This window comes from Heterocephalus glaber, unplaced genomic scaffold (assembly GCF_053883595.1).
Source record: "Heterocephalus glaber isolate CG9 unplaced genomic scaffold, H.glaber_assembly_v1.0 deba00000347, whole genome shotgun sequence".
Classification (NCBI taxonomy): Eukaryota; Metazoa; Chordata; class Mammalia; order Rodentia; family Bathyergidae; genus Heterocephalus; species Heterocephalus glaber.
The window spans coordinates 40,417,369-40,443,675 of record NW_028258143.1 but is presented as its reverse complement, the minus strand read 5'-3'; the positions used below and the strand labels follow the sequence as shown (position 1 = coordinate 40,443,675).

The following is a 26,307-nucleotide window of genomic DNA, read 5'->3' as shown; positions in this document are numbered from 1 at the left end:
AATTACGTGTTTCAATACTCCCAATTGTTCCCTGCTGAATGCCTGTTGACAATATTGGCAACAAGGAGGAGAGAACCATTTTCACTGACCAAATTTGTAATAGGGAGGGGAGGTCATGCGCCCCTTTGAAATATGCTGCTGCATTAACTTGATGCACTGACCTTCAGTTTTCCATGTAATTAGGATGAGTTCATCCAGCTTCGTGAGCTGGAAGAGGAGGTGTCTACAGTAGGCAGCACGATGCTCTGCAGTTCTGACTTTTAATGATCTAGCATCTTCACGATAGGCATGTGATTTCTAGGAAAAGGGAAGAATGGAGTCAGCTGACTTTGAATCTAACTATTGACCCCATGAATTGAAATAAAGTTGACAAGAATAGGCAGAGAGAGAAGGCAAATCTCCTCATTAATTAGACCCCAGTTTTTCAAGTACTGGCGTTGGGGTAGTGGCTTAACACAATTTGAAAAAGGCAACGAACATAAATGAACCCTATGGTAGGGCCTCTCCTTGTGAGCCAGCCATTTCCTTTAATCTAAACTTGAAGTGGTTCATTGTATTTCTGTCTCTTCTTCAAAGCACCCAGATTTAAAGGAGCTATTGTGGCAAATATCTAAGCCCATGTTTAATCAACATGGCACATTAAGGCAGTTTTGCCTTGGGACAGTGAATAGTGTGTGCTTTATGTAGAGTGGTATCTGATAAATATTTAAAATGAATTCAACTAGAGAGAGTCAAATTGTAGACTGAAATGCATACACTTAGTTGCCAAGATTCGTCTTATTTAACATTTATAAATGATTTGGGAGCAGAGACACAGAAAGAAAAGTCTTTTGGTTTTTTAAAGAAAAATAGACTCTTGCAGGCATAAAACAGAAAGCTGATCTTGAACACTAGTTTCAAACGAAGAGATGCATCACAGTAGATGAGTGGTTTTAGCCTTAGCTTTACCCTACTTCCCCTGCTTTTTTCCCCTACCTCAAGAGAAATCCTGCATAGCAGCTCAGTTTGCTAAAAAGCAGAGCTACCTTCATTAAGTGAGGTAGAGGACCAGAGTCCCCTAGTTGAATTCCACAGTCCTCTAATGAAAACCACTGTTTTACATTCTTCTCCAATGTAACATATTATCTAACTATACCATGTTTTATTATGACATACTCCTGTGTTTCCTAGTAGCAAAAGCAAAAATAGAAAACATAACTATTCCCATAATTCAATCATTACATTGTGAAGAGCAAGATTACTATAACTATTTCTGGTCCTATGACCTGCCAGGAATTCTCCTTGGAAACTTAGGGAGAGAATGCTGTCTTACTCAGTAAACTCTACCTTCAAAGACATCTTTGTACACACTTACATAGTTAAATCCATAGACTCTACATAATATATGTTTTATATGTTCTTACATTTATTTTAATATTACATGGACAATATGAAACAATTCAATGTTCTATCCTTACCTGTTACGCTGTCTTCAGCAAATGGTTATGAAATGTTATAGTATAGTAGGCTTCAGCAACGGCCAGAAAAGGACATAAACAATTAACTGAAATACAACAATTATGTATTTCTTTTAATAAGAAAATAACAGATAAAAGAATGCTCAGATTCCCAGAGTAGATCACAGCATCAAATACAATAACATAATTGAGATCTGCATACTGTAATTTATTAACAATAGCAAAGGTGGTGGGAAAAATGTAAATATCCATCAGTAGAGCTGTGTCACTTTCGTGTGAGCAGCTGTTCGTGTGTGTACTGTAGGAGAGGGGTGGAGTGTGTGTGCCTGTGTATCCATAGAGTATTACTTATTATCATTGACAGCAGCTTTCTAAATAGCACCCCAGACATGTTTAACCTGATTTCTAACCTGGCAGGTGAATAGCATTCTCTGCTTTGGTCTGGATCATCCCCCTCCTTTTTCTGTCCAACCTGGCAGTTTCTCTGCTGTCTAAATCAAATTAAGTCTTATTTCAGTCCAATTCCAACTCATGTAAGGAAGCTGCTTCTTTCTTCAGCTTTAACATTCATTTCTCCTAAAACATCTATTTCTGTAATCAGTAATCTACTTTATTTCATTACAACTTAGGCTGTTACCCGGCAATATTTTTAGTATTAATGCTGCAAAACTGACTGGACTATTTCAGAGACCTTGGGTTTGACTTTGTTGCTGTATATTTGTCTGTTTTGACACTACTGCCATATTAACAACGTTACTATTTCTTCATAATATCTGGAAATCAATAGGGCTGGCTCCTCTTCTGTACAACCTCCAAATGGTACTTTTCTTTTTCAAGACATACTTATTCATTTAAATTAATCTTATAATAATTGATTTCAGTTCAGAGAAAAACTTTGATATTTTGTGTTAGAGCCTATTCCTTTAAATAGTGCATTAAATACAGCAACCTTTTCTTTTTAAGTTGAGTTATCACAGTGAAAAATCTGTGCTTGTCTGTTTTACTATAATGATGCTTATGGAAACTGTTGACATTCATGGGGCTGTTTGCACTTACGCTGTGTAAATTCTGCTCTTGATATAGTTTTTCTCTTTTGTGACTTGTTATTAGTTTTCACTACTAGATGCCATCCATGTGCTTGCTTTGTAGCCCTGTCCTCACCTCAGGCCCCTTTGTCCTAATTTCCTGTTTTGATTTATTGTGACCTGGGAAAACAGATAAACAGCTCATTAAAAATGTTTGGGAAACTGTAAACCACAGCCTCTCTTAGGTGGTTGCTTTGTTATATTGCATTTTGTTTTCAGACTTTAGAGCATGAACTTTCCAAATAACTATTTTGGGGATTTGGAGGAATTTTCTTTCCTTTCTTCCTTATTTTGAAGGAATATGATGAGCTGCATTTTAGGTAAATGAGTACATTTGAGCAGGCACTACAATTTAGACTATTTTCTGTTTTAGACATGTAATGGTCATATGTTATTTTAATTTTGAAAAGTAAGCTTTAGTCTACTGAATGAACATATTTTTTGTTTCTGTCATTTGTCAGCTCAGTAGGATGGCTTCATCATTGTTACCATATCATCAAAAACACTATTTCTCTCTCTCTCTCAAATTATTTTCCATTCCCACTACCACCTTATTTTAATCCTTGGTTGGCAGCTTAGATGTCATTTTTTTCCTAGTAACTGCAGGACTCCTGAGAAGATCTTGAATAGGAAAAAGCTGTTCTCTCCCTCCACCCCACCCATCCCCACTTTGAAGGGATGCTTGTCCAACCAGGGACAGATGACAAGAAGACCCGAGAAAGCCACTGGATGGCAGCTGTGAACACCTGAGCTCTGTGGGGACATTTTTGTTTCTGTTGCCTGCAAGAGAAACCAAGTAAAGTCATTCTTTTAGCCTTTACATCATCATGAAGGAATGGTGTAAAACGAAGTGTATTTTGCTTTTCAGGTTATGGTTTTGTTGACTTCGACAGTCCTGCAGCTGCTCAGAAAGCTGTGTCAGCCCTGAAGGCTAGTGGGGTTCAAGCTCAGATGGCAAAGGTGAGTGGAGAGCCTTGCTTCTGGAGCCTGACGCGGTTGCTCTCCCAACCCTGGCTGCAGTTCCCACTCATTTCCACCAGCCACGGTTCCTTTGGACCTTGGTCCTGTGCCTCCAAAAATGCAGTAGTGTGACTGTGACAAAGACTTATTTATTCCTCAGAATTTGATGTGTGAAGAATTTAAAACTGTATACAATTTACATAGTAAATTTTGTAACCACATAAGCAAATGGAAAAATAGCATGAATTTTTTTTCTCAGATAATCAGGTATATGTAAGTCTTTAAGAACTGCACTGTGTTCTAAAATATAATTTTAAAAGTTCAGTGCTCAAGGAGTAAATCCATCTTAGACAAAGTTTAAAAGGTAAGTGTTCACAGCACATATCTTTTCTTTCTTAGTAGTGGGGATTAAATCTAAGGTCTCACACACGCTAGTGAAGGCCTCCACCACTGAGCTATACCCACCATGCTGCCTCTCTTCTTTTTAATTTTTAATTTGAGACTAGATCTCATTCAGTTGTCCAGGCTGACCTCAAACTCATAATCCTACTGATCCAGCCTCCCAAGTAGCTGGGGTTACAGGTATGCACCACCATGCCTGACTAGCATTGCATCTTTGGAAGGAATATATGACTGTCACATACACTGATTTACACAAACAAATGAGTAGTTTATACATGCTATTTTTCCCTATATAATAGAAATTTTTACACATTATTTATGGGATGCAAGTCTACTCTTTAGCAGTTTTACAAGGACTTTATTCAAGACTTATTTTTGATGAATTTTTGGCATTCCAAATAAGGAATATTTCTGAAAAATTCTCTAGGTAAGAAATATGCCTGACTGTTCAAGAATTATAAATGTACACATAAGTTTTATGCTTAATATGTGTTTTAGAACAGTACATATGGATATTCACTACTCTAAGACATAATATTTTCCTTAAACATTTTTGTCTTATGGTAGTTTCCCTCTAAGATGTTTATCTAATATCCAGAATATCATAATTTAGGAATGTGAATGAAGTTGGCCAGCCAGTCATTGTTTTTCTTTTTACTTCAGGTTTATTATCTAAGTTAGACAGTTTAAGATGCCCAGTCTTTTTCAAAAGTCATGATGCCTTAAATAGATTTGATGAACAGAGATAAGCTGGCCTTGCATGATCTAAATCCAGTGCAGTCATAATTCTAAATCTTAAAAAACTTAGATTATGTACTTCCAAGCCACTTCGAAATGGATGTAATCTTTTTAGGAAGAAGAACTGAGATTCAAAAAAGAGAGTAACCCTTGAATTGTCATACATCTATTAAGTGTTTATGTTCTGTAATAGATGTTCCATTGTATACTAAACAGATCTAGGAATGCATCAACTAAACTGCTACTTATGTTCCACCTTTATTGCCCAAATGTAAGCTGAGATTATATCCTAATATCTAGTACCTATAGTGCACTTATGAAGATATTTATATAACTGTGGAGATGTTTCCCCCATTTTTGGTTCTTCAATTGCTATGGGAAATATTTTCAAGCCTGAAACTTGGCAGTTGGCTATTTTGATTATTCTTTCCAAACGAGCGATAATTTTATATTATTTGGCTTCATAAAGTATAGAGGACAGTAATTTTATACTCTCCTCTGCTACTTGTAAATAGCAGTACACGATCATTTCCTACAGAGCATTCACATACAGATAAGAAAGTTTATGGAAAGTAAAGAACTCTACTGAAGAGATAAATTACCTACTAAGACCTAAATCTTACCAGCCCAGACATTACCTACTAAGGGCTATTGAAGAACATGTTTGAAGCTACCAAGGTAGAGATTTGCTTAGAATAAAAGAATCAACATAAGGATTTCAAGAATTAATAAATGAGATCACTTTTCTAATGTAATTCAGGCCCTACAATATTTTTGAAGCTTCACATTAAATTGGACTTACTTTGGATTTTCTTAAACTCCTACAGGTTAAGCAGAAACTAAATTGTAAACATTGTGTTTTTCAGATTATTTGTTCCTCATAATAGAGAAGTTTCCTGTGGTACTGCTGGAAAACAGTGAGATTTTAAGTAAATTTTTATATGTTCTGCATATTAAACATTGGCAGAATGTTTAATCTAGCTCTGTATACGGGGTGACCAGGCATTCTGTAAGCAGGACTCTTAGGACTCATTCAGAAAATCACTGTCTTCTGTCCTCCACTCTGTCCATCCTAATTCACTCTGCCAACCTCCTGCTTTCTCTTTGCATAAAATCTAGGGCAGGTTCTATGACTTCTTCAGACATTCTCATTATTTCAAAAGGTCCCTTCTTTCATTTCACAAATTTTTGGTTGGTTTTTAGGGTTTTTTGTTTGGTTTGGTTTGATTTTTTTACATAACTAATCTTCATGTAACATAGATATCTCTTCAGCCACTTATGTCTATATTTACATTATTCAACCTCAATATACTTTAAACAAGATGTCGTATGGAAAAAGCTTCAAGTTACAAATATATTTCAAATACAGTGTGTAGAATGTTGCAATCATGTGCAGAGTTTTTGGAAACTGCTGAGAGTCCACAGAAGGGATTGTGACTTGGACATTACCTGTGCATACTGTAGCAATTATTTACTGATGACTATATTGAGTGTTTGGTGAACATGACAGGAAGCAGTATATTTAAGTTTCCCAACATAATTTATTGTATGTATGTATTCACACACAGATATGTTATGAATGTATTTATTTACAGTTTAGGGATTTGTAGGAAAATAAATTCAGTTACACTTTAGAAGATTGGCTGGGGTTGTGACTGATGTGCAATAACATTATTTTTTCTCATTTAAATTAATGGGAAATATCTTATTAACATTTTGATGCTGAATATGCTTTTCAAGAATAAATTATTGATAATTTGGTGTACTTGTAATTTCAGTGTCTAATCCTATTTATTTAACAAAAATTATGAGTATTTATATAACAGTAAAGCTTATCGTTTCCTCTAGGTCAGGTTAGCAAGCTTATAGTGGAATGGGCATATGGTTTGTTTCTTTTTATTTCCAGAGTATATGTTCTTCCCACTCTTCCATCAGCTCCCTAGCTGTGGTTTCTAACCTCTCCATGGTTGGAGCAGTGCAAAGGGATAGGAAAATTTGTTGACCTGAGAATGATGTAATGGGATGTTGATTTATCTGGCCGGCCAGCAAGGTAATACTTTCTCTCATGAAATGCTTCAGACTTTTTTCTGAGCTTTCTCTCTAGTCCCCCAACTTCATTCTCTTCAGTCCCTTGAACCAAGAGAATACTTGTCCTTGGGCCCATACTCTCACTTCCTGATAATGGAATGGCCTATCTTCAGCCCATTCTGCTGAGATTTCCCTGTCTATCCCAGGTAATCTTCCTCCTAGCATAATGAAGGGCCAACTCTTCCTGTGTGGCCTTTTTCAGATCTACCATTGCCAACCATCCCTAGGACAGTAGTTATTTCCCAACCACACTTCAACTAGCCTTTCTTCTTTTAGACCACTCAGCTTTTGAGGTAGACATGAACTATTGTATCCAGTAAGTCCCATGAGACATGGATCAACTTCCTGACTGGTTTGTGGGATCCCCTGTTGCTTGTCTGGTAATGAGAAGGGAGCAGCCAACATGCTGAGATTCAGAACGTGCTGCATTTCTCTCACTCTCATTCTCATTCTCAGACTCTACACTCATTCTCAGACTCTCTGGTCCCATTAAACACAGGAGGTAGGTGATCACCTAATCATCCCAAGCCAGTTTTCAGCCAGCTCTTGGTAGGCTGTCTGAGGTGGTCTGGTTTCCCACTCTGGAATGTGGGAGTACCTGGCACCCACTGTTTTGTGGCCTGTGCTGAAAAAGAAATAGGCCTTTTTTATTTTTGCTACCAGGGATAGAACTTGGGACCTTGCACTTTCAAGGCAGGCAGCGGCAGAACCACTGAGCTAAATCCCAGCCCTGAAAGAGGCCTTTTTCAATGTAGTGCCCTGAACCCTTACCCAGGCTTCATTTCCAGTACCTGTAATATTAAGCAGCATAGTACAGTAAGTATTTACTTTTGAAGAAGTTTTTGCAATGCATCTAATTAAAGTGAGACTGGGTATGCTTTGGCACTATATGACATGTCAGTGGTACTCTTTGAATGCCAGCTTCCCATGAGTTGATAATGAGCACTGTTCAGAGACCCCCTTAGTAGGCTTTATGCTGTAAATTGGCTAGGAGAAATGGTCCTTTCCTCTGTTATCTGTGGGGAGGACTGGTATCCAGGTTCAGAGATGCTGGCCATGTGCTAATGTTCTACAAGTACAGATCTCTTCAGGTCCCTGTACAATGACTTGTTTCTTGGATCTAATTTCTTTTTTATGATATCTTTAACATTACAAAATACATTTTAAATGCTAGTGGATCTCTTGTTGTCTAGCATAAAAATCATAGATTTAAATATCTGGACTGCTATCTGGATGAAGGAGCACCTAGTCCATATCTTTTGGGAAGACTATTTTTAAAGGAAGTTTAAGTGGTTGGGTAGTAAAGGACTCCTAATTGTCCACTTTCCACTAGGGAATTAATCTTATAATATGCTGAAAATCCCACATATTAAACTCTTGCTTTCTGAAGTTCAGAAAAAATTAAGGGGCATTCAGTTGAGGAGAGGTGGAAATATAATGTTGGACACTGGTTAGCTAGGTTGAGAAAGGATCCCACAGACATTCAAAGCTAAATTTCAGAACTGCTAGTGAAAAGCATTAAAGACCAGTAATTGTTCCTTATTCATGTTTTAGTTTTTATTGTCTTATTTGGTTGGTACCTGCCTTAAGGTGAGTAATGTGTTTGTTTCTCTGATAATCAAAGAAATCAGGCGAGAGAAAAACTTTCAGATAGATATTGAAAATTAAGAAAGGGACATTTTAAAGTTATGTTCACAGAGTATCCCAATGAAACTTATCAAATAGGAATGACCTTGGGCCTTTTGGAAAAGCCGATATATGTTCAATTTGGCAGATGTTTCAAATGTGTGCAATTTTAAAAGGCTCAGATTCTATAAAGAAAAAAGAAATGAAACTCAGATAACAAGATAAAAAATGTAAAATGTGAATCAACATTGATATCTGTTAACAGAGACTTTTATAGGTCTTTGGTACCTAAGGCATGCTGATGGTCAACAGATCATTAGATGTATTTGGCTGGTGGTATGCTTGTCCATTTTCCAATAAATAGGCAGTCAAACAAGCAGGAATTTAATCTCCCCTCCACTTAGAGGTCCACCATGCTCCAAGCAGTTTGTAGTCACATGCCCATGAGCGGCTATCTGCTGGTTGGTGAACCTATTCAGTACAAGAGAAAACAGATGTCTGCTCTTCCTGCCAAGTCCCTTTCTGCATTTTAGGAACCATTCCACATGCACAGGGAGGTTTTTGTTAATTTCTTTCAGATGATGACTTGAGTGCTTTCCACCATTTGGGACCTCTGAGCCCTGCTTTTCTACTCAAGTGAACATTAGTTAGCCGTTTGTCCCCTCTCACGGCCAATGTGGGATCTAGTTTTCCACTTGGTAGAGAAGCCCTTGAACTCTTTGTGCCTAGGGACATAAAGAGGCCTGATGGTCCCGGTTTTGTTTGGGCCACCTGTAATTAATGGAATAACTTTTTTCCAGACATAGCAACTTCTTATTCAGACATAATAAAGCAGAGTTATCATTGTCACTGGTTTTAAAGGAACTAAATTATCTTCATTGAAAACAATACCAGTGACTTCCAGGATTATATGTCCCATTCCCTACAAATGTATAATACTGAGAATGCATGGACACTTTGAGGATTAGATATTTCTGTGGCTAGTGCTACCAGTTTAGCGTTTCTTCCCATTCCTTTGTTTTGTTTTGTTTTTGTTTTGTTTTTAACATTAAAGTTGTTACAACATTGTGAACATTGTATGCAGTACAGGTTGAGCAATTCGAAAAAAATAACATTACCTCCAATGGTCAACCCAAATAAGGAAACCTGACAGGACTGTTGCTATCAAAAGCAAATGTGAAAAAAAAGGAAATGTTTACATATATTAGTCCACTATATTAAAAATGGTTCAAGACCTCAATTTCTAGATTATGATTTTTAGCAGTTTTAAAAATTTTTGTCTTCATTGGTAAACTTTCACACTGAATCGAAACCTTGTAGAATGTGTAATTTTTAAAAAATATTTTAGCAATAGAAGCAGCTAAAACATAGGTGTAGGAAGTACCTAGTATACCTACATTGTTACCTGCTTTTAAAAAATAATTTATATATAACAATTTTTCCTATGAGCACTCCTAAATATTAGTCATTGAGGTCTTCATAATTGTGATTTTAAAAGAAAAACCATAATATTGTAATATACATTTCTTATGTAATATTTTTCATGTCATATCTTTGCCCAGTTAGTATTTTAATAACTTTTAATTAAGGAGTTTCCCAGGTTTATTCTGAATCTGACTAAGCATGATTCAGAAATACTTCTAAGATAGACTTGATTGTGTTACTCCCCTGCTACTGTGCCTCCAAAACCTTCCTACTTCTCAGGGTGTGGCTTTCAGACTGCAGTCCTCCTTCCTCCTACTCCTCACTCATCTCTCAAGGGATGTGAAAATCTCAAGACCTGATTTATCTTCCTGAAGTATCAGTGTTGCTTGATGGTATTAGGTCAGAAACATTGTTTCTCTATTTAAAACAAACTTCAATTGTTAAAGAATGGATTACAAAGTTTACATGACCTACCCACCCCTTTTTTCCTTTTCTTCTATTAGTTTTGTTTTGTTTTGTTTGTTTGGAGGGGGTGGGCTGTTGCGCAAGACTTCCAGTAAACTTTGCAGTTCAGTTCAGGCAAGGCCTTTGCCTGCAGACTTTTCTGGACACTTAGTCATTCTCCGTGTTATCAGCACTTGATCATTGAGAAAGTCTAAGCAGCCCTGACTAAAAAAACCAAACTCCTTAAACAGCTTTTCAGGCTGGTTTCAGCTTCTTGACCTCTGCTTGTTCCCTAAGTCCCATGTGCTCTGAACAAAGTATTCCCTCATCTCCCTACAACAGTCATCCTCTCTCCGTTCTCCCATTGTGATTTGCACAGCCCAGCCTTCATAATATGTGTTTCTGTCTGTGCTGTTTAATAGCACAGACAGTAACAGTAAGTGGCTAGACGTAACAGTAAGTGCCTGGAAGTCAGGACTCAGATCATAGTTGTTTTATAGCAACAGGTTGGGATGCACAAGATATACTGGAAATGTCCTTGAGTTGAATGAGGCCCCAGGTCCCCTCAGGGATGTCTTTAGGGAGAAAGAACCCTGTTTGTATTGGCTGGTGCAGGACCAGATTTCCATAGTAAAAAAATATCCTCGTGCACTTTGAGGAAAGCTTTGGAGACTTGGAGTTAGGGCCAGATGAGACAGCTAATCTTACAACCATGCAGTCAGCTGGGTGAAGCTGGCCAAGGAGCAAGTGAAGTGAAAGTAAGGGGATAAAAGACTCCCTCTTAATTCACCTCAGAAGAATTTGAAAACTTTCAGACCTAAAGTGCGTGTCTCTCTATTTAGAAACACTGTATTATTGTCCTATAACTATTAAACAAATCAATTGCTAATTTTCAGATATTAAAGGTATATTTTACGTAGTTAACAATAAAAGGTTTTGCTAGACATAAGGTAATCAGTGGTACCACACTGAACTTAATCTAATTTCAGCTAAAAGCAAAGATGGTTGTCATTTTGTTTAGCCTATGAATGGTTAGTATTCGGTATTTAGCTTACTATTGAGCATTAGAAAAATTCAGTTTTTTCTCGGACCATCCAGTGACACCCTGAGGGTCTGGAGCAGCCTGTGCCCTATGCTTTGGTGACAGATCTGGTTACACACTGCCTTCCTCTGTGGCGGGGCCAGGAAGTTGTAGGGACAGTACTTATCGCTCACAGTTCTTGGCCTTTGATAACTTTGACTCTTGGAAATAGCAGGGCATTCACCATTCCCTATGCCAGATTGTTGTTTACTTATTTTTGTACTTATTGTGGTGCTGGGAGTCAAATCCAGGGCCTCAGACATGCTAGGGAAGAGATCAACCACTGAGCTACATTCCCCCAGCCAGACACAGATTATTGCTTAAATCTGTCTTACCAGGTAGCCACAGTACAGCGAGTCAGTGTTCCCTTTTATTTGCAGATTATATAAAAGAAAAATTTTCATTTAGGTTTAATTAATACTAGGATACATTGGAAAGACTTAAACAGAGTTCAGACATGCATAATGTGTCATATATGTTTAAAGCACCATGTATTTCAGAAATCTGGAAAGTTATAATGACTGTGCTATTCTGTTGCTGAAGGGTAAGCCATCAGTTAATGACTTTACAAACAGTGCTTGCTGAAGAAAAATCAGAAGCTCTCGTGTGCTTCAATATGTAACAATACACTTGGTTAATGAGATCAAAAGAAAGGCTGATTTTGAAGTATGTCAGTGCTAATCTTAAAATGGCAGAGGTGAACTTTGACTTGATCAGATTATTTCAGTTGTTAGGCAAGCTTTTCCTTGATGATTTGAATACTGTACTTTTCATAAATGCATATAACAGTTACTAGTTCTTGGAAACTTGAATCATATATCATTCGTTCTGGCTGACTCTCCCCCAGGAGAGGAAGGTTGGATGGGAAATGATCTAAGGATTGCTTCTCAAACTTTTACATCCACAAGTCACCTAGACATCTTACTAAAATGTAACTTCTGATTCTGTAGGTCTGAGGTATGGCCTGAGATACTACATTTCTAATAAGCTGCTATGTTAATTCCAGTACTACTGGCCCCTGGCTCACTCTTAGTGTAGCAAGGATTTTGCAAACTTGCCCTCCCAATATACTCTCAAGTTCAGCTTTTCCAGCATTCTAAAATTTGCTCTGCCTGGAGTTCATCATTTTATATGGCTGAGTTTCTTGATTGGGTTGTTAGCAGTGCCCCCTTTTCTATTGATGATCAGTACTCAAAAGTAATATGGACTCTGCCATAGAGCAGAGGAGGGCATTTTGCACAAAGCTGGTACTGGACTTCACATGACTTGATCCAGAATCCTTCATGTATCTCTCTAAACTGAATTATTAGGAGTAATAGCCTCCTGTGCAATAGTGTGCCTGAAATGGGCTCCTAAAAATAGCAGTGGAGGAGAGGTTGCTTATTTTGGGAAACATTGCGAACTACTGAGAGTTATGGTTTCATGAAGGCATCCTCTCCAACTCAGGGGTGCCTGCCAGCATTGCCGCTTCCACGTCTCCTGGGAGGGGCTCTGGAGGATCATGTCTGCCTGTGCAGACTGTCCAGGCTTCAGACACTGTCATCGAGTGTCCAGCATGACTTGGGTGTTCTGCAGATCCCAAGGTCTCACTAGCTAGTACTGTTAAAGGACTCGAACAAGAAGCGTGTCTACATAAAAGTTGGTATGTTAATATAAATATTGTTACTTCTTTTGGAAATTGATAAGACAATTTTCTGTTCTGCTTTAGCAACAGGAACAAGATCCTACCAACTTGTATATTTCTAATTTGCCACTGTCCATGGATGAGCAGGAACTTGAAAATATGCTGAAACCCTTTGGACAGGTTATTTCTACAAGAATACTACGTGATTCCAGTGGTACAAGTCGTGGTGTTGGCTTTGCCAGGTAAGCACACTGCTCTATCTATTATATCAATGACAATAATTCTACTATCTTGGAAAATAAAAATTGACCAACAAGAGAAAATTAAAACAGGGTTGTGGGATCCAGTTGCATCATGAACTTAAATCATGTGAAGTTTACATGTAAAATTTTCCAAATCTTTTGTATGTTCATTAGGAGTCCTGAACCTGAGCACACTTAATTTTGGTTGACTCATACAAAGAACCTATCATATGAGAAATAGCTCTAAAAGTATGTGTCCTTATATTTGATTAGTTAGAATATCTCTAACTTCTTAAAAAAAAAATGATGATTGGTTTCCTAAATTTCTTAGATAAATCAGAACATTTTTTCTCATGAAATAGAAATTTGAATTATCATCAATAAAGTGAATTAGTTATGTTTTTAAATTAATATTTCAAACATTTGAAAAAGTAAGACAAAGATACCACACGTAATCACTACATAAATTTAACAACTATTAATATTTTACTATTCTTGCTTCAGTTTTTTTTAAACAAATAAATGTTCTAATTAATTTTTATGCCTTCCTCCCCAGAAAAGATACTTCAGTGTATTAGCTAATTTGGTTTCTAAAGAAAAAATGTTAAATAAAAGAGTTTTAATTTGGGGCACAGTTCTAATCCTAAAGTTCATCTACAAAGCTGATTTTACATAATGCATGATTTAAGAGTGTATTAATACTGTAGTAAAAGATAGTGTCTGCATATTTTAAATTATCAACTTTTGTTTTTAGAGGAAAACAGGGTGACATTTTACTTTCATATATATATGACAATCACACCTTACACAGACCTGTGATATCAACAAAGCATTATTACATGTTAGTATTGTAATTGAGGCAAACAAGGGTCTTTTCCATTATCACCTTGATGCCAAGTCAAGGCAAGGGCTCCTACTTGGTTCTTCTGGCTTTTAGTCTACTGCTCTGATAGGTTAGACAGTTTCATAATAAAACTAAAAATAACCTATCAGTACTAGTCACAAAGGCCAGCATCTCCATCATGTACTTTATTGGTTAAAAGAATCCAGAAGACTCTGAATGGGTCTGACATCTCATCACTTCTGTGGCTGTCCTGAAGGCAGATCAAGTGTGCAATTTCTGTACCCAAAGACAAAACCCATTAAGATATAGGTGTGACTCTGTGGGTCATCCAACAGTATAGTACATTTTGAGTAATTACTTAGTGTTTTTTCCATTAAGGAAAACTAAATCCAAGTAATCTAAATCCTCAGAGCTGTTTCTCAAATATTTTTGGCCACCAGCAGATATAAAATAAGTTGTAAAACTAAGTTCCAGCCTTTAATTTCTCTTTCAAAGTCAAGATGACAAAAAAGGTACATAATTGACTTCACAAATTTAATTTTAAATCTGACATGAATGTAAGGTACGTCCTGTGATTTTTACTAGCTTTTGCCATAACTCTTAAGTCTGTCATTTTGTAAATTCATAAAAAGAAAGACTATCTTTAAAATGACCAATATTTTAGCAAGTAGGAAATGCACTCATATATTAAACTGTTGTTTTTAACTCAGTACCACGACTAAGAAAGCAATTATGTATTGATTTCAATTTTCCAACAATTAGACTAAAATTGTGCTTATATGCTTAGTATTAAACACTCTGGATATAATTTGTTCCTTTATGAATGTACTCTAGGACCAGTTATTTTACTGTAGGAATTACAGAAGAACAGTTAAATAAAATAATAAACTCTGGTTTTCTTTATCATATTCACATTTTTGCTAAGTCTCTTGGTATCCAAAAAGTCTAAAAGAATATTTTTGCATGCACAGAACAAAATTAAGTGAGAGACCTGTAAATATTCATAATTTTTTTCTTACTAATAGAATGGAATCAACAGAAAAATGTGAAGCTGTAATTGGTCATTTTAATGGGAAATTCATTAAGACGCCACCAGGAGTTTCTGGTATGTTGTTTGTTGTCTAAAATTTTATCAGCAGTCTTTTATGTAATGTTTGTATACCTTTAGCGCATGATGGCTCTTATATTGAGAACAAAAGTCTCATTTTCCTCCTTAAAATGTATTCCTTCATTTAAATTTTACCCTTTTCTGAGCACTGGATTTGTGAGTATTAACCACAGTAGACCCAGTGCTAAAGCGCATCTGCTTTCCCTGTGGTGTGTAGCAGCTTTAACCTACCTCATTGCCATCCTCAGGAAGCTTCCCATCATTGGGCATGTCCATTGAGCAGCATGGTGTCTTTCCATTCCAGCAGTGCCTGGACCTCAGCTCCTGTGACCTTTGTGTCCACTCCACATTTGTCACCTTCCCCCATTGTTCTATCTGTGTTGTCATTATCAAGAACACCACACCTCAGGAGCTTTTTCACGCCAAGGTCACATTCACTTGCCCAGGAAACCTGACCTGAAATAGAATTCCTTCCATTTTCACTGTTTATTGGGCCTTCTTTGCCAATTTCCCATCTCTACAAAATGTGGTCCCCATTTTTGAGCACTAAAACCATTTCTTTAGTGACAGCTACAGTTTTCTTAACACGAAAAACTGGATTGATCCTGCAGCAGTCTGCTTTCACTGCTCCTGTGACACCTGGTAGCTGAAGGTTGACACTATGGCTGATTCTGTGTCTTCAGCTTGCCAGGCCCTCGGCACAATGGGTCCTTACTCTGCCCTTCCCTGTTCCCTTCGCAGCTCTAATTTTCCTTGTCACCAGCCTGTGTGGACCCTTAGCTAGCTCTGAGCTGTTGACTCCACTTCCCATGTGGTGAACAGAATTGAGATCGCCAGGTAGAAACACTGTCACTCTGCATCCCCTCAGCAAAGGGCCCCACACCTACACTCACCCTTCCCCTCTCCTTCCTTGAAGCCTCAAGGACAAGGATGCAAAACCATCTTTTGCTCTGCCTGCTAGTACCTCCCTCTTATATAATTTCAATCTCTTTCTTTTGCTTGAATTCATTTTTTTCCAACAAAATGAAAACATTTCAATGAGTAAAACAGCAGATCTCTGGCAAGCTTAAATGTTGAGAAAATGTACAAACAATACTAAGAAAAAAAATGTGACTATAACTACAATAGACATTTTTGAAACCGTAGAATTCAATGAATATATGAGTTGCATTATGCCCAAAATTTTTAGAGAAAGAGCCCCATTTGTGTTTAAATTCATTCAAGTCTTTATGATCGAAATTAGTTCTTCTCTCACTCCTTCTCATGTAAACATTTTCAAATTAGTCTTCACTTCCTTATTTCCTACTCACACCTCAGCTCTCTCCAACCTGATACTTTCCCTAGGCCATGCAGTTGACATTTGGTAAACTTACTATATGTGTTTGCTAGGGCAACTGTAACAAAACAGCACAAACTGAGTTGTTTAAACAACAAAAATGTAGCAGCTCAGATTTTGGAGGCCTCAAGTCCAAGATCCAGGTGTAGTGAAGTTGGTTCCCTCCAAGGGCGTGAGGGAATGGCATGTTCAGGCCTCTACCTGGCTTGGCAGTGGTGTCCTCCTGTGTCCCTTCTCCTCATCTTCCCTCTATGTGTGACTGCCTCTGGGTCCACGTTTCCCCTTCTTATGAGGACACCAGTCTGCTGGATGAAGACCCACCGTAATGGTCTCGATTTAACTTTGAAGACCCTGTCTCTAAACAAGGTCGCATCCTGAGTTACTAGAGGGTTAGAACTCTCACATACCTTTTATTTTGGAGGTATAGAGTGAACAACACAATTGAGCCCATAACACTTACCTTCTTATTATTGAACCTAGAGACTTTTTCTGTGCTGTATCTGACTTAGAACTGCTTGTCTTTCACTCATCTTTGAATTGTGTCCACTTACCCCCATTTCTATTTCTTTTATTCCTTCTCTTTTGTGGACTAGTTTCTTTGATCTACTCTTAATTTTTTGGTATTTTCCTGAATTCCATTTTTGGCTCACAGTTTTAATAGACTTCATCTGTTCTCAAGGCTTCCACTACTACTTCAGATTGCTCTGAGATATTCATCTCTTGCCTTAGCTTTTCCCCTGACTGTCAGGCTGCCTAGCCTCAGACACCCTATGTTCATCCTCTCCAAAACTAAATTAGTCCCCCCTCCCATCTGACCCTGTCCTCTTCATCTTATTAGTCAAACCAATATCCACCCGGGACCCTGCACCAGAAAGCTGGGACTGGACTCCCCCAAGTCACCTCTATCTTTCATCTCTCACATACAAATAACCATTTAAGTCTTTACACTTTTCTTCATAATCACTTCTAGACCCTCCTCTTTGCCACCATTCCTCTTAACACTTCCTAGTTTCCTCTTATCACCCACCTAGCCCAAGATAATAGCCTCCTGGTTGCCTGCTCCGTCTAATCTTAAGTCCCTCAGGTAGCTCCTGATTGTAGAAAAAGATTTACATAAAATATACATCTCTTCATCACTTTTCTGCTAACAATCACCTTTCTACCTCCAGACAGAAAGATCTAGGATTCCTAGCATGACGATGAAGGCCAAAAGTGACTGGAGTCTTGCTTCCTTCAATTCTGTCTCTCTCTGTTGTCTGCCTTCTTATTTTTCCTTTTCCAGTACTGAACAACAAGTGGTATTCTTAATGCACCACACTGCATCATTTCTCTTTGCTTTCTCTCTGTGGTTTCCAATGGCTTGAATCTATTTGGTTCTCTTTAACCTGGCAGTCTCTGCCTCACCATACAAGACTGTGTTCAAGGCATGTGTTTTCCTTTCAGGGACCTCCTCTGACCCAGTTTGGTTATGCTGTGTCTGCAGAGCACCCTGAGGGTACCTACCTGGTATCACAGCACTTACTGTGTTTACATGCATCAATCCCGCTAAACTGGAAGCTCCTAGAAGTCAGAATCTTTTAAATGCATGTCCAACACAGTGCTTGAACTATACTAAGTAAAAACCAATGTTTGTTAGCTTTGGATAAATTTTACTACATTATATTACCCAGGAAGGACTATCTCCTAACAAGCTCACATATGGGGAAAAAAATTGAAATACTTTCTGATTTGCAGCCAGCCCCTAGCATGCTGCCTGCCAGCAGGAAGAAAGTCTCAAAATTTAGAAACCACCTCACCTTGCTTTAAAAGAGAGATTCTGAGATTGTGAAATGGGAAAAAAAGAGAAAAAGCCACATCCACTCCTTTATCTTTTCTCCCATATAATTTTAGTCTTATGTTACCTGATATAGAACGTCCCAGTTTTAATTCCCAGTCCATATCTAAATCAGCAAGTCTTTACCAAACCTTAGATGTTTCATCTAATGGCCCCACTTTTCTACTTGTACCTGTGCATACCCTAGGGTTAAATTTGGGGTCTCACAGTTGGATAGAGATCTGGAGAGGGGGTCTTTTACTGTGCTATCCTAGCCACTTGCATGTGGAGTATTTCAGTGCATCAGCCACATCAACAGGATTTACCCAAATAGTCATGCGGGGGAGCAGGCATTTGTGCTTACCTCTGAAGTTGGCAACTGCAGGGGAACCCAGGAAAATAAGAAAAGGTCTCCCCATCAGACAAATATAGCCCCCCTCTCTGGTAGTGTGTTCAGCTACCTTCCCAATTTGTATATGCAAAGATATGTAACACTGAAGTAAAGGGATCCAGTGAGTTGAACTTAAGTAACATAAAATATTGGTCAAGGCCCACCTATAGAAAGCAAGCACAGAGGCTGTACAGAACATGCATCCTGATTTCTTAAACCAGACGCCGCAAGCGAGCACTGAGGTATTTTGAAGTTAGATTAATTCCAGGAGTCACTGAAGTGAGAGTTGCTCCAAGGTTGTGCGCGTGTGACTGGTGTTCAGTATTTATCCTCCTGTAGCTTCAGGGTTTCATCCTGAACTGGATGACTGATGATGACGATTAGAGATCACTTTAATTTTCTGTATCCAGTTGAGTTTCATTTCATAGATGGACTAATTTGTAAGTCTGTGCAATACCACAGGCAACATTTGATCTTGTAACACTAAAACCTGACAGCGCACTGCTTCTGTGGCTGTATCTGAAGGTGAACTGCATACTGGCACAAGTTCAGAGCTTAAAATACAAGACCTGGAAGGACAATATACCAAAGAACTCAACCTAGTGAGAGAGTTTCCTGTCTGTTTTTTAGGTAATTTTATTTTCCCACCAGCAACACTTGAAAGAAAAGGAAAAAGAAAGAAATATTTTTAGCCTCCACCCAAGTGAAGGCCAAGGAGCCTTCTGTAAGCCTTGGCCTGGGAGGCCTCCCAAGTTCAGCACTGTACAACTGGGTTTTCTCTGCTTTCTCTGAGTCATCCTTTGCATTCTCCAGACCCCACAGCATGAGGTCCTTTAAAGAGCTGCTTATCCACCTGTGCGTGACATCTCTTCTTTCTTGGCTTATTCTTGCAGATAGCAAGAAAAATTCAGGAAGAAAGACCAACCAGGACACATTTGTTTTGATGTTGTGTTATTCTGAGATAAGATCTTTTAGTTCCCAGAGTGAAGTAGATCTTAGGGTGTAGCAGATCGAGGTTGCACAGTCTCCTTTGTTCTCCAGAGGACTTTATAACTGTGTCCTTTGACTGTTTCCTTTGAAGTGAATTCATAGACTATTGGTCACACCCCTTCAAGGGAGGAAAAAAACCACCTTGATTTCCAAACCACATGTCAGTGATTGTAAGACCCTCTGCAGCACTGGAGCAAGTAGAGAACAGCTTCTTCTGAGTTGTGCCAAGTGACACATGAGGCATAAGAAACAGACAAGTTCCAGCTGCATGGTGAGCATTGTTCCAGGGGGTGCAATTTGCAGTCAAGCTGTATTCTAAGTTCTGAATCAGTACTTAATTTTGTGTCATTTCTGAACAGTGATACTACCTGTGCATTAGTCTTGGTTCTCATTAGGTTGCAAGTTCTTTGAGGGTTCAGGAGCTGCATTTCATTTTTAATTTTCTGCCAGGCACTGGAAGCCTATGCATCACTCTGTACCAGCAGAAGTTACCAAGTGGTTTCTAAGACAATATTTCATGTAGAGTTCATCCCAATAATCATGGCTATTTGGAGACCCTTTTTGGTACCTTCTTGCGTGTAAGTGAGGTTGAATTGTCTTTAGGCTGAGTTTGAAATGTACAATACAGGACTTGAAAGCATAATATTGTAATGAATTCAGCTTTCCCCAAAACAAGTACCCAGTGCACTTGAGAACTCAGATAGGATTTAAAATAGTTTTTAACTTCTCTGGACTTCTTTCTTTTCTTGTTCACATAATATGAAAATTATCTTTGAGTACTAGTTGGTTTGTTAGCTACTGCTCTCCCCTCTCTTATTACCTGAATGATTACCATATGACATCAATTATATGGAGTACATTTGATTATTATCAGAACCAGGTGAAAAATAAAAATGTCAGGCAAGGGTAAACTGAATGAGCCACCATTTGAATGTTTAAATAATGTAGGCTCATTGCTAGGCAGACATAACATTTCATAAATACAGTCAGAGGATGGTTTATTTAATGATGCATGTTGTTTAGCTGGCATAAGCAGAATTATCTGGGATAGTTCCTGTCAGAGTACTTGGATTCTTGCACAGTTGGCAGTTTGCCTATGACAGAAGCCAAGTATAGAAAAGAAACCTACTTGAGCCGAGACTAGAGTCACATCCTGACACAGCTCTTGTCCTGGTGTGCTGGAGTTCTCGGAGAGAATCTGCTGGCCGTGATTCACTGACGGGGGCAGTGAGTGCCCCTGTTAGCGCCCAGGTCAGAAACATCCCCTGTAAAGCAAAAAAGGAAACGCATTTTAGTCATAGTCCCTAAAGACACTTTCTGAAAATAAACTGAACTCATCTTAATCAAGACACACTTAAGGACATCTCTGGTGGCTAAGTGAAAGAGGTCAGCTATGAACCTGAGAAGTTGCTCTTCCTACATCACCCACCTTCCTGCTCACACTCATTCAATCCTGGTGTCAGCTGAGTTTCCCTGTGCCAGCCGCTCCCCGCCCTGGCCCAGGCCATGGTGCATAATGTGGAACTTGTTTGGAGTTCTACAAAAATCTAAGGTACTACATTACAATTTTTAATGCAATGTCTTTTCTAAAATGCTTTTTAAAAATCTGGTGCTTTCATGTCTGATGTTACCATATTTTAAAGAGGCTTTTATCTTTTCTTACAGCAGATGCTTTAAATGTATATGATACATAGTTTGTTGGGTGGTGGTGGTGGTGGGGTTGTTCATAAGACATTTCCTTCTGTCTTTCCCCAACTAGTCACTCATTTTTTCCTGAAAATGCTGGAGCATTGCTTCTTACTTTGATTTACTTTTGTTTTAAGTTCTGACTAGTATAAAGTAAGTCAGATTTGCTTAGAAAGTCCCTAACCAGGGTAAAAGGACCCATAACTTCTTTGTGAGACAACCTAGGTGAATTCCATAAAGATTTTCATTAACTGCCTAATGCTTGCTTAATAAAAATTCCATGATGGAGAAATAGTGTGGTGATAGTTTCCCACACAGTGAATATTAGGAAAAAAATGCTGGAAAGTTTTAGTTACATAGAACTGACATCCAAACCAGGAGACATCATCCCCCAGGCAGAAACACTGGTCATGATAATGATTCAGGGATGTCTCTAAAAATGCTCTTCTAGTGTTTTCCTGGAAGAGAGGACAGTCTCTTGGAAGACAGATGTGTGTGACGTGTAAGCTGGAATTCTCTTGGAGCTAAGAACAGCTCTTGTCATCCTGCTTATCCAGACATACGCCACCACCCCTGCCTTCCCAAGGACTAAGCTCAGTAAGTATGTTCAGTACTGCAGGATGTGATAACCCATCTCGCTCAGCCTCTCCATGACATTAATGGAGTCTGAATAAGTCCCTGAGTGCTATGGGCAGGGTTTGTTTGTTTGTTTGTTTTAGTATCTAGTCCTAGGTATCAGGCTTGTTAACCTCTGTGATGTGTTGGATCACTCTGTCAGGAGGCATAAAGCTTTGTTCACATCATGGAGTAGCTCCAGTGGCGTGCACTGTGACTGCTGCCAGGCTGCTCACCTTGTGTCGCTTTTGGTGTCCTTTGGCTACTCAGATTGGGTATGTGCCTAACAGGACTTGAAAACCACTCTCACCCACATGTCCTAGTTCTCTGTGTTAGTGATATGGCTAGGGCATTGTCCCATTCCAGGAGACAGAAGAGGTAATGCTGGGGGTGGGGGATTAAAATTTTAGGAAAAGACCTGAACATTTTTCACAGATTTTTTATTGCCCAATTGATTCCTTAATATTTGTCCTAAACATTGTTACTCCATAAAAACAAAATTTTGGGAGCTCTAGGACAAAATATAGTTGGTCCTCCATATTCACAGGTTCCACATCTGCTATTTAGTCATATATTAAAGCTGTTCAGGAAAACAAGTTGCATCTGTACTGAGCACGTACAAACTTTTTTCTTTGTCAGTATTCCCTACAGCATACATTACAACAACAATTTATATTGCATTTACATTTTCTTATATGTTGTAAGTAATCTCTGTGATTTAGATATATGAGAGGATATGCAGAAGTTTCATGTAAATAGGCAATTTCATCTAAGGAACTTGAATGTGCTGGAACCAATCCCCAGCAGATACCAAGGGATAACTGTGCTTGAAGATCTTGCTCCTAGTACCTTGTGATTGTATTTTTAAGACTGTTATCTGCTCACATGTCTCTCACACACTGTTACAGAAGAACAGGGCCTAAGTGTTCATAGCATGAGATATGCACTGCAGAGTCATCTGTAATAAGGGATCATTGCCATGAAAGCAGAAGTGCTAGAACAATCCCCGGTGGTTGGTGGGGCAAGGGATCTCTTGTGGATCCAAACCTTGAACAGATTCTATACCACAGAAGAAAGCCTCATTTTAAAAATTGACAAGGGACCACAACTAGAGACATGGCAGTGTTTCATCCTCAGATGCCTTGAGTGCTGTGCCAGGCCTGTGACGGTACTCCCTTCAGGGAATTGCTATCACCATTGATCACACACCACAGCAAGCCCACAAATCAAAGTTTTTATCAGGTTTTCCCAGTGCAAAGCAGTAAATACTGGAGTAATTTTATTAAAGCACAAGGATCTTGTGTGGAAGATGTGGGTGTTGCTATGAAACAGTTTTCTAAAAGGTGTTTGCCAGTAATTTCATCTTTAACTATAACTTGAACATTTCTTCATTCAATGAGAAGCTAAGGCAGCAATCCTAGCCAGCCCACTAAATCCCTCAGAATCAAATCCCATGCAGAGCAAGCCAGTCCCAAAAAACAGTTTTAGTTTCTGAGCCACAAGTCTGTCTCCTGAGAATTTATCTTAATAATTAAGAAGTGAGGGGAAGAGCCATAATTCGAACCTTTGAGCTCCCGCTGTTGTCAAAGAAGTAATAACAATAGCTCCAGTACTTGTGGAACTGTTCTAAGCACTTTATATGTTAATTTTGACAGTCTTTTGAAGTAGGTACTGTTATCCCTGTTTCACACATTTGAAACTACAGACACTGAGTTACTTGCACAGAGTCACTGGCTGCTAATTTCAAACGTAGGTTGACCCACCTTGAAGCCAGTGTCCTAACCACCATACAGTGCAACCGCCATATAACAGCTGGCACAAAGATAAGATTTTCATACAGCGTTACACTATGCATGACCCCTTTTCAAGTAAAATGCAATGTGACAACTAGACACATGATTCTATAACAAGGTAAGGAAAGGTCCCCAATATATGTATATGGTGGGAAGAACAGACCTGTCATTGAAAGTGTGAAAAAAATAAATGTATCTGTGTAGACTTAGAAAGGCAGTAAAAGTATAATATTAAAATATTTATGTTGGGGAGATGAGATGGTATTGAGTTTTTGCTTTCTTTTAACCTGTCTTTAATATTGTTTAATCATTCTTTTAGAGATACATAACCCTTTTGAGGGGGTTGAAAATGAGGTGAAAAAAGAATTCTTGTAAAAAAAAAAATCAAATCCAGAAGAAATAAAGCTAACATATGAATAAGTTGCAAGTATTGCTGTCTCCTCAAACTTAGTAGAAGCTGGAAACACTGTGTAAGGGAAAGGAAAGGAGGGGAGACCAACTCCTAACAAAGCAGGCCTAGAAGGAATACTGTTCACAAAGAGAGGCTATAAATGTGCTGCTGGTTGGTAAAGGAGCAGAATTTCATTAGAAACAGAGGAGGATGAAACAGGAAGCAACACTGTGCACATAAAAAATGTATATGAGACATGATCAAAATACAGTGAAAGTTTAAATTTTTCAAAATTTTTAAGAGTAAAATTGCTATTAATCCCCCTCAAAATACTCCCCATTGCTTTGAGCACACTTACGCCATCATTCTTCCCACTCTCTGAAGCAGTTCTGGAAGCCTTTCTTAATCTGTAGTTGCACTGTGGTGGCTGTCTCGTCCTGGATTGACTCAAAATGTTTGCCTTTCATGATCATTTTGACTTTGGGAAGGAGCCAGAAGTTGCGTGGTACCAGATAAAGTGGAAGAAGAGACACTCTAGTGTTTCCACAAGACTGCTTCTCCATTGAATGGCATGCAGCAGCAGCATTCACTGTATCTTTGATCACATCTTGTAAATACATGAAAGACATCTTCCAGAACTTCAGAAAGTAGCAAGAATGAAGGGATACATGTGTTCGAAGCAGGGTGTGGGGTATTTTGAGGGGAGTTAATGGCAATGTGTCTTTTATAGTAATTTTTTAATTTAAATATTCTTTGTATATTTGATCACACCTTATATTTACTGGATTCTTAGGTTGGAATTTTTAAAAGCAGAGCCCAGGTAGTTCCTTACATATGTTAGTTGAACCCATTTTAAAGTAGACAACATTAACAAAAAGAAAACTACAGTTGCTGAGTGGACTGATTTTCCAAAATTGATGGAAAAGCTCTGTCATGGACAGTTTACATTTCTTAGAATGTTGATTAAGATGAAATACTGGACAGCTAGAAAAATGGGAGCTTAGAAGGAACAATCTCCAGCTGTTATTTCTGTCAGCATCGGATGGGAAAAAGCACTGGAAAACCTCATTTTGGACATGCTGAGGAGAAGTCCATCCTGTTGCAGCTACAGAGAGCTCCAGGTCCTTAGGGTTGCTTAGTTCAGTGAGGTGACTTGTGGAAGATTATGTTGTGTACATTGTGCCTACTCAAAGCAGGCATCATGGAAGTGATTTTCAGTATTAATGTCAGACATTTGTACTCAAATGACTGCATAGAGTCTGTCCTATAAATAAATACAAAGTTTTCATAGCATCAGATACATTCTCGTGCTCATTGAAGTACAAGCTCCATGGAAGAATGGAGACTAATTTATCCACCACTGTATCACCAGCTCCTGTGTTCCTGGTACATAGTAGACACTTAACAAAAATTTCCACTGTTAAATAAACCAAGGAGAATTTTCAGAGAGAAAAAGTTGTTAGAATTTTATATTGCTTCATGTGGAATACTTGGGCACTTTTATTTCATTTGAAACAAGCCATTAAAAGACATGAAATGTGTATCATTTCACCAATTACAGTCCTTTAAAATAAAAATCTTGCTTGCCTAAGAAAAGGGATACCTGCCAGTATACACACTGTTTTAACTACTGGCCTTTTTGCTTTCAGAGGGGAAAAATATCTTGATGAGAAGATAAAATGATGTAATTTTGAAGTCTTTTGTTTTTGAAAGATTCAACTACATCCTGTCCCCTGTATTTTTTTTTAATGATGTATTTACAAACATGCCATCACTCACTTGATGTTTACCTTACCACTATACATTTTTTCACAGGCTTTATTGTCACCTGGGATTTGTTTTCTCTGACAGGGCAGCATCTAGATGAGTGAATGTGTATTGGAAGCACATCCTCAGATAGGCACCCTGGTCTTTCAGCAAATGCTGCGCTTCAGTGTGCACCGGGTCTTGCTACCTGCCTGCTTTCATTCACATCTGCCTGCTTTAACAGCCCAGTGTGAACTTCCAGAATGAGTCCAACCTGGTCCATTTTTTTCTGGAAGAAATTACTCTAATGAAAAATTTCATCACTTGCTGAGCCAAGCAGACTCTTTCCCCCAAAAAACACGTTAAATTTCAGTCTGAGAGCTAGTTTTTAGAAAGCCTCTAGGTAAAAGTATCTCATGGTG

General features: G+C 38.4%; 1 protein-coding gene and 1 non-coding gene across 9 annotated transcripts in view; both read left to right on the top strand.

Annotated features, from left to right (window-relative positions):
- Rbms1 (RNA binding motif single stranded interacting protein 1) overlaps positions 1-26,307 on the top strand; it is a 217,164-nt gene that overhangs the window by 176,115 nt on the left and 14,742 nt on the right. For all 8 annotated transcript variants that reach the window (XM_004835883.4, XM_004835881.4, XM_004835882.4 and 5 more), the window contains 3 exons: positions 3,411-3,502; positions 13,015-13,172; positions 15,042-15,121. In XM_004835883.4, the coding sequence (XP_004835940.1) occupies positions 3,411-3,502; positions 13,015-13,172; positions 15,042-15,121 (330 nt within the window). The remainder of the gene's footprint in view (positions 1-3,410; positions 3,503-13,014; positions 13,173-15,041; positions 15,122-26,307) is intronic.
- Positions 20,788-20,918, top strand: LOC147829920 (small nucleolar RNA SNORA3/SNORA45 family). Its single transcript, XR_015447493.1, has one exon. It is a non-coding gene; the product is annotated as a small nucleolar RNA SNORA3/SNORA45 family (small nucleolar RNA).